The 9,167-nt window shown below is 35.0% G+C and overlaps 1 protein-coding gene across 1 annotated transcript; it reads right to left on the bottom strand.

Moving 5' to 3' along the window:
• Positions 1-2,523: 2,523 nt before the first annotated feature.
• Positions 2,524-7,329, bottom strand: LOC136706626 (uncharacterized). The gene is made up of 6 exons (XM_066680224.1): positions 7,266-7,329; positions 4,256-4,429; positions 3,809-4,159; positions 2,834-2,932; positions 2,718-2,752; positions 2,524-2,634 (listed from the first exon to the last, which is right to left on the bottom strand). Exons 1-6 carry the CDS (start codon positions 7,327-7,329, stop codon positions 2,524-2,526), a joined length of 834 nt encoding a protein of 277 aa, XP_066536321.1.
• Between the last annotated feature and the right edge of the window lie 1,838 nt (positions 7,330-9,167).

The following is a 9,167-nucleotide window of genomic DNA, read 5'->3' as shown; positions in this document are numbered from 1 at the left end:
GAGACAAACGAGACACACCTGGACAGATAACGAGGACGGGTAACACATGACACGGACGAGGAGGCGGAACAAAGGCGGAGACTCGAACATAAACAAAACGGAGCCATGTGCAAATAAAGCACATGGCGGGGACAACAAACTGACAGGACGAAGGCGTGACAAAGTTCAAGAAACCGCACACTGACGGGTGTCGCACGTTGGAAGTTGTGACGTGTATTAAGAGCGACAAAATATTTTAAATATTAAAATATTTTATATGTTACAAGATCACCATAATCTTCATAGAATTACATTTTGAAAATGAACGAACTAAAATAAAATACATTTTTATTAAATACTCAATAATTATTTTCAAAAGCTGAGCCGCATCAGAGGGATCAAAGAGCCGCATTCGGCTCTGGAGCCACAGGTTGCTGACTCCTGCCCTAGGGGGAGCCCCGGGAGCACAAAGAAACCCAAAATCTTACCTACTGTTCCTAAATGAGTATAAAAATATGATATTTACGCTAAGTGTTTTACTTAGTGTCCTATGATATTGTGAATGTTTATATTTGTGCATTGGCATCTACATCACTCTGCATTTACACCCCCAAACAGTAGGGCTGGATTTCAAACATCACTGTCACCCCATGTAGTATACAATGTAGTGTTGTAGTGGTATTAGTTTTACAAATCTTTAAAGTGCACTATTTAGGGAGTGTAGAGTAGAGCAATTAATATTTCTGGACTTCTTGACTTGAACCATGTTCAATTGACTGCAGACCAATCAAAGTTCCTGTGGTTTGCACAGATGCAACAAATTTCTGGAGAGGTGTGCATCAGGCTCAACACAAAAGCATAAAATGGGCTTAATACTCAGAAGACGGACCTCTTTGGGTTTGAAGGGGCAGTACCTTGGGTGTATGTACTAGTTTATATATCACAGTGTTTCTCAAGTGTGGGGCACGCCCAGCGCTACGTGTGTATTGCAGGCGGGGTACAAGGAATCTGAAGAAATGAGCAGTCTTTATTAATGCCTTTCTGTTTTACTAATAAACTACTTACTCCATAAAAACCCATTGTCCACCCACTGACAATGGATTCATTAATAGCCCTTAAACATACTAAAAGAACATTAGAAAGGAGACCAGAGAAATGATGCTTGCCTGGAAACAAAATATGCTTTTTTTTTTAAAATGCGCCACAAATATTAACGTGTTTTGGCAGCGACTCAGACAATATAAGCCTACTTTAAGTCTTTGTTAAGGCTCAAGTGTTCAAATATAAAGCTGCTCTAATCATCAGCCTCACTGTCCTCCGATTCACTGTCAGAGTCTGGAAATGAGAGCTCTGTCTATTCAAGCTTAAGGCTATATCCTGGTGCCTGATGTTTGACACATTAACAAGGAAACAAACTGTGGTAATATGAATATTAACATTATATATAAGCACTTACAAACATTAAAAAAGTGCTGCTATTTCCCTAGATATATTTTATTACACATCATATTTAGGTTTTGTAACTTTAGAACAAGATCCATAACATTGCAAACAAACACAGAAAAACATTACATTTATATATTTATTAATGTAGGCCCCAGTCAGAAAGAATTACATGAGTACCCTTTAACCTTAATGTTAATCAACTGTTGGAATCAGCTTATAACTATCGAACATTTTGGGTAAAAAACTTATTCCTATGCCCTTGAACCTGCCTTTGCTCATTTTTGCACAGATTGAAAAGTGAGAAACCGAAGTAGAGTTTAATTAGTAGGACAATTTTCTGTATTTTTGAACATTGGTGTTAATGTTCTATTTAGGGTTATGTTAAGCTACTGATTTAGATATAGAAGCTGATGTTACTTAAATAAATGAGAAAATTGTAAACTTGCATGTGTATTTTATTACAAATGTTTCGGGGTGGTATGGTACAGGTGGGCCGTGGGAATTCCCTTTCTTCTGAGGTGGGGAATGATAAAAAAAATTTGAGAATCACTGATGTAACATCATTCATTGTATTTTAGTTTTAGCCATTTCTGATGTGTTCAGTGTCAGCCTAATTAAAGACATTCTGGGGAACAAAGTGAGTCTTTTCACCTACAATTTGTTAAGCATGAGTCTAGTTAAAAAATTTATATTAGGACATTAGAGCCATAATACATCATGTTACTTTTGATACTGAAGTATATGTAAAGGTAAATACTTTTGTACTTTTGTTTTTAAGGCTACATCCTGGTTCTTAAGGCTACATCCTGGTGCCTGCTCTTTGATGCATTAACAAGGAAACAGGTTGTGGTGATACTAATATTAACATTATATATATGAGCACTTACAGCCATTAAAAAAGTATGTGCTGGTATTTCCTTAGAAATATTTTATTACACATCACATATTCTTTTTTATAACTTTCAAACCAGAGCCATAACATTGCAAACAAAGACACTTTAGAAGAACATAAAATGTACATACTTATTACTATAGGCCCCAGTCAGAAAGAATTACATGAGTACAGAAGAAGAAAGAGCATTAAAACCTTTACAAAGTTCACTTCTTTTGGTAGTAAATGATCTGGGAGAAAATATCAGCATTGTTAATGTGACGAGGTTCACTGGTGTAATTTCCTGCTGCAAAGTGTAACGCTTCATCACGCACAGCCTGCAGAAAAATACTTTATTTAATAATTCTACTGTTTATTAGCAGAACAAATAAAATTTAAAAATGTTGGGGAATAAAATCACCTGCTTTATTTCAGCTGACTGATATTCAACAGTATCTACATCAAACAAATACATTTTAAAAAATATAGTACTTTAGTAAAAGTCTTGGAACATCATCATCATCCATATAAACATACCTTTACGTTGATGTGTGAGTAATTTCTGTCCCAGATACAGAAGCACAACCACAGATATCATGACTGATACGAAAAAAACAAGATTCAAATCACCATCCTCTAAAAGAAGAAATGAGAAATTAATTGTAAAATAAACAATAAACTAATATGATTGTGAGCATGAACGAAAAGAAAAGTGGTTTTATAAATTTCAGTTTCTTGAATTTCAAAAGCAGATCAAAAGGTCGTTTTCATGATTTTGAGCCACAAGCTGCACTGTTGCATTTACTCTATTCAAACATTTGCCACACTAAAGCACACCTTGAAACTTTACTCAGCAAGTTAAGATCCTAATAAAAAATAAATAAATAAATAAAAATCTAAACTACACTGAAATACTAAATGCAAGTGAAAAGAAGTGTCCTCTGTTGTGTTTGCTGTTCATACTACACATTTATCTCCCTCCAAAAATACAAGGAATTACTAGGATTTTATTTTAAACAACAAACACTACTGATGAAAATATAATTCAGTGAAGTTGATTTTACACAGAGTATTTGTTTTACATTTAACTACTCATCATCAAAAATTTCCATCACAAGAACTTTTTTAAAAACCGTAGGGACAATACATTTAACTGTGATTATTTGCTGCAAACATTTTTTAAAATAATTCACTGATAGCCTCAATGTATATAAGCAGACAGTTTGAAGTACATGAGACCAATATTTATTTTGTTCCCCCCCCCAAAAAAAAGAAGAAACTGAGGGGAAAAATTTGATTGTTAATTGTATCAGTGCAAAAAAAAAAAAAGAAAATAACAGAACAAAAGTTCTAGTTTTACTCTGGGACATATGGAATATAACTTTATTTCTAAAGCTAATTTAGACAATGTAAATGTCACTTAAACAACAACAACAACAACGACAATATAATTTGAGTGAAAAGTTAAAGTTGGACATAAGATTATTTAAAAATATTTTGAATTTTTCTTACCCACAAAGTCCAGTTTAGTCCCGTTCCCAAACAGTATCTGTCCACACACAGCCACAGCACAGTAGTAAGTTCCAGCATCAGAGAGACTGACGTTGGTCTTGGGGAGTTTGTAGACACAGCTCTGTGTAGGAGAATCAGTCTCAGAACTCCTGCTACACTGACTGTTAGTGTCTCCATGAGTGTAAATGATTCCTGGAGGAGATTCTCCTGATCCATGTCTCAGCCAGTACACACTGTGTTCTCCTGCAGATGCATCTGTGAGGACTGAACACTGCAGAGTTGTATTGCTTCCCACTTCAACAGAGTCTAATACAGGAGTCTGGAGAACAGTGTAGAGACTTGAAGATGAACCTGAAGAGGAAACATTTATTGATTATGGAATGAGGAGAACATTTTGATATGGATTTTAAAATGCAAGGTGAAACAGACTATTAGATAGGCACTTACCATTAAGGACTACAACTGCACAGTCTGATAAAGCAAGTTCTGAATAATATGAAACTGCACAGTAGTAGGTAGCAGAATCCAATGGTTCTGCATTTGTGATGCTCAGATTAAAGCTACTCTCTTGTCTTATTGCTTTGAAGCGGCTGATCTTGTCGAAGCCGTTATGGTACTTAACTGTAGTAGAACGAACAACAGTAGCAATGAGAAGAGGCTTTTCTCCTGGAGTTTGTTTAAACCATGAAGAGACTAATGCATCAAGGGATGAAAAAAAGCAACTCAGATGTATATTATCTCCATTCTGAAAATACTTCAGTCCATTTAGGCATGGAAAGTCAATCTTAGAGGTGTCACCTGGAAAAACAAAGAAATAAAAATAAAATTAAACTACATTATTTTAGTTTTTAACAATAAAGTGTTCTATATTGTCCATGAATGCATATGTTTCTTAGGTCTGAAATGTAAAATTAACTTAGGAAATGAATATTGAAATGTAAAAAACATCTTACACTGTACCTAATGCTGCTGAGAGGAGAGCCAGTGCATAAAATCCAGTCAATGTGCAGCATTGTATCTCCTGATTAAAGAGAAATTATATGAAATAAAGGGAAAAAATTATACTATATAATATGTGTTAAAGTAAGTATAAAGGTAACAATTCAGCAAGTTCACCTACCATTGCACAGGTAAGAAGTGTGTTAAACCTCTAAAAGAGCTGCTTTATAACATTGCGCTGAAAGCTGATTGGATCCAGTGACAGGAAGTAGACTTTAATACCAGCCACTCACAAAAGAGGGTATAAAAATAGACAATTAATATGCAAATCACTCCTGTTACACAGACCAAAATCAAGTTTTAGAATCAAATGTTTAGTGAGCCCCTACCTGACGCACACCCCCCCTTCAGACTTTGGAAGAACAGTATTGTGGTGGCCATGAGTATATAGTGCAATCAGAATGCTAAAATGTTCTCATCACAACCACAACAATGTTCTTCCTAAGTCTGAGGTTTGTCTTCTAAGTATATCATTATTTCTCATAGTGTGACTCCCCCAAGTCCATTGAGACCATATTACACAGAAATTGTATGTAAATGTTTCACTTCACAGAGCTGAAGGAAATCTAACATGCACTGAAAAAAACTGAAATCTTTTATTTAATGTGTTGACATGAAGTACATAACATGAATAAATATTCACAGAAACGGTCTCATCCAGGAAAAAAATACTTTTATTTATACTAAAATGCTGCCATTCACATGATCTATGATCTACTATTGTTATTTTCCCCTTCTTATACTTTCTTCCTGTAAACTTTACCTTATATCTGAATATAGGTGCACCAGTAAAATCCCAAGCATCTGATTTGTTCCAGATCATCCCAGCTAAAGGAGGAGCTATTTTCTACCACTTGTCATTGGTCATAATTGCATGGGCTCAGGGGGAATTGATTTTATTATTATTAAAAATATCTTTACACTGTATTTACTTTTCCACACCCTGCTAAACAAAAGTGCAGACCAGTATGCCTGCTGTTGTATGTTGGCTTTGCTGCTCTGGTGCTGGTTTAGCTGGTCACTAAAAAGATGCCAGTGCTGGTTGTCCAGCATAACAATCTCCAGAATATAAACATAGCATATGCTGATTTTGCTGAAGACAAGACACACTAGTCGGTGCTGGTATTGAGTAAAATAGCCAACTGCTTATTTGATTATCCATTTCTACATATGATAATGTTATTTAATATTGAAGTTCATTTAGCTTTAAATCATATTTATTTGAAGTTTCTATTGCTTAATGTTTGTTTTACATTCAATAATTGTACCATTAAAACTACATTTAAACTGTAAAATATGGTCTTCATCAAATGCTACATTTTTTAGCATTGGCATATCCTGGGGTGATGAGGCCCACAGTCATATGTTTTCATGGGGCCCAAAATCCTTAGCCCTGTTTGAATATATATATAGAGTTTTAACCGAAGTGTAGATGTCACTCAGATCCTGTAGTGAGAGTGTATGGCTGAAACAGCTAACCACATCAAAGCTAAGGCTTAGACCATTAACAGCTTCTCAAGAAAAATGCTCTTTTGCACATTGAAAAACATACTTTCTATTGTCACAGCAGTTCCCACAATTACCTACCAGCAATTTCAACTGACACATTTTCAATGTACCCTTAAATATACCTTAATGTATGTGTTAATATTAACAGAGTATTAAAAGTATTAATGTTTATATTAAAACATAATGTTAAAAAGTAAATGCTTTGTCAAGTATTGGCTGCTAAAGTGAATCTTACAAGGAAGTGTTTACACAGACAAAACACAATGTAAATCAAAAAATACAATTGAAGTTTATAGCAGTTTTAATCAGTGGAAAACTTTCAGGTCCCTCCAGTAATTTAATTTTAAATGTAGAAATCTCAATTTAATTAAACTCAAATTTGTTTATAGAGCACTATATATTACTGGTGTTTTAAGGTAACATATTAGCTACTGAGTGCCACAGATGTGACAGCAGCAGGACAATTCCTCTCAGAGAATAAGGAAGAAACCATGCAAAGAATTAAGTCTTATAATGGTCTCTCTGAGTCAATATATCTCAAAAATAATTTGCTTTTTAGATATGTATATACAAAGCGGATTCCAAAAAAGTTGGGACACTAAACAAATTGTGAATAAAAACTGAATGCAATGATGTGGAGGTGCCAACATCTAATATTTTATTAAGAATAGAACACAAATCACAGATCAAAAGTTTAAACTGAGAGAATGTATCGTTTTAAGGGAAAAATAGGCTGTTTCAAAATTTCATGGCGTCAACAAATTCCAAAAAATTTGGGACAAGGCTATTTTTTACCACTGTGTGGCATCCCCCTTCTTCTTACAACACTCAACAGACATCTCTGGACAGAGGAGACCACTTTCTCATGTTTAGAAATAGGAATGCTCTCCCATTCATGTCTAATACAGGCCTTTAACTGTTCAATCGTCTTGGGCCTTCTTTGTCGCACCTTCCTCTTTATGATACACCAAATGTTGTCTATAGGTGAAAGATTTGGACTGCAGGCTGGCCATTTCAGTATCCGGATCCTTCTCCTACGTAGCCATGATGTTGTGATTGCTGCAGAATGTGGTCTGGCATTATCTTGTTGAAAAATGCAGTGTCTTCTCTGAAAGAGATGACGTCTAGATGGGAGCATATGTTGTTCTAGAACCTGAACATAGTTCTCTGCATTAATGGTGCCTTTCCAGACATGCAAGCTGCCCATGCCACAAGCACTCATGCAACCTCATACCATCAGTGATGCAGGCTTCTGAACGGAGCATTGATAACAAATTGGGTTATCCTTGTCCTCTCTGGTCCGGATGACATGGCGTCCCAGTGTTCCATAAAGAACTTCAAGTCATGACTCATCTTCCATTTGGCCACACTCCATTTTAAAAGACCCCTGGCCCAGTGCAAACGTCTGAGCTTGTGGAGCTTGCTTAGAAATGGATTCAGCTGGCAACGGCAGATGGCATGGTGGATTGTGTTCACTGACAATGCTTTCTGGAAGTATTCCTGAGCCCATTCTGTTATTTCCTTGACAGTGGCATTCCTGTTTGAGGTGCAGTGACGTTTAATGGCCCAGAGATCACGAGCATCCAGTAGAGTTTTATGGCCTTGACCCTTATGCATAGCAATTGTTCCAGATTCTCTGAATCTTTTGATGATGTCATGCATGGTTGATTTTACGCTGGGTAACACCATTCTGGTATTGCTGCACTATCTTTCTGCGCAACAATGGTGGAATTGGTGATCCTCTTACCATCTTGGCTTCAGAGAGACACTGACACTCTGAGAAGCTCTTTTTATACCCAATCATGTTGTCAATTGACCTAATTAGTGTTAATTGGTCTTCCAGCTGTTCGTTATATGCTCAATGTCCTTTTTCCAGCCACTTATTGCTACTTGTCCCAACTTTTTTGGGATTTGTTGACACTGTGAAAATTTGAATCAACATATTTTTCCTTTAAAATGTTACATTTACTCAGATTAAACTTTTGATCTGTTATCTATGTTCTATTACGAATAAAATATTGACATTTGCCATCTCCACATCATTGCATTCAGTTTTTATTCACAATTTGTTTAGTGTCCCAAGTTTTTTGGAATCCAGTTTGTATAATACAGCCTAAATTTGTAACGTATTTGTAAGATTTTGGTTTAATGCAGAGGTGTCTAATCTTATTCACAAAGGGCCAGTTTTTGTGTAGTTTTTCATTCCAAATAAGAAGCGCACAACTCATTTTACTTGTTTCATCAATCAATTTCAATTTTTAAACAAATGAACATTTGCTGCAACTTATATCTGCAGCCACACTGGCCCTTTGCAGTTAAATTTGGATATTCCTGCTTCAAAGAGGGAAAAACTGAAGGACACTTGATTTCATAGGTTGGTAAGGTTGGTAAGATCCAAACACAAATTAAGAGTCAGCAATGCAAGTCCAGCAATCTAACTTGCACTAGCACTAGAATTCCCAAGATTGCAGATTACTAGAATGGCCATAGTGGTCATATTGACCATTTGAAATTTGCATTCTTATTTATGATATAATATAAAATAATAAGAATAGATCATAAAATATCTGAAACACAATAATAAGCTTATTAGGTTTTGACAGTTATTTACTTATTGACAAAATGAAGCATTCAGTTCTTTGTTAATCAAAATATACAGTTACAATATATGGATACATTTCATATCCAGTTTTTTCTGTAAATTAAAAACTACTAATTACAAGAATATGTATTAATAGTAACAGTAAGAAGGTGACAACCATTATTAATACACATCTTATAATTATACAGTGATATAACTATCTAATTATATATATATATATATATATATATATATATATATATATATTTC

Source organism: Hoplias malabaricus, chromosome 9 (genome assembly GCF_029633855.1).
Source record: "Hoplias malabaricus isolate fHopMal1 chromosome 9, fHopMal1.hap1, whole genome shotgun sequence".
NCBI classification, from domain to species: domain Eukaryota; kingdom Metazoa; phylum Chordata; class Actinopteri; order Characiformes; family Erythrinidae; genus Hoplias; species Hoplias malabaricus.
This window is presented reverse-complemented; position numbering and strand designations above follow the sequence as displayed.

Excerpts from the sequence above, each read along its gene's own strand:
- LOC136706626 (XM_066680224.1), bottom strand. The coding sequence starts at position 7,329 with ATGGCCAGCCTGCAGTCCAAATCTTTCACCTATAGACAACATTTGGTG. Across the intron at positions 4,430-7,265 it reads GGTGTATCATAAAGAGGAAG|TTAAGTACCATAACGGCTTC; the intron begins GTGCGACAAAGA and ends GTTCTACTACAG. Across the intron at positions 2,635-2,717 it reads AGTCAGCTGAAATAAAGCAG|GCTGTGCGTGATGAAGCGTT; the intron begins GTGATTTTATTC and ends ATTTTTCTGCAG.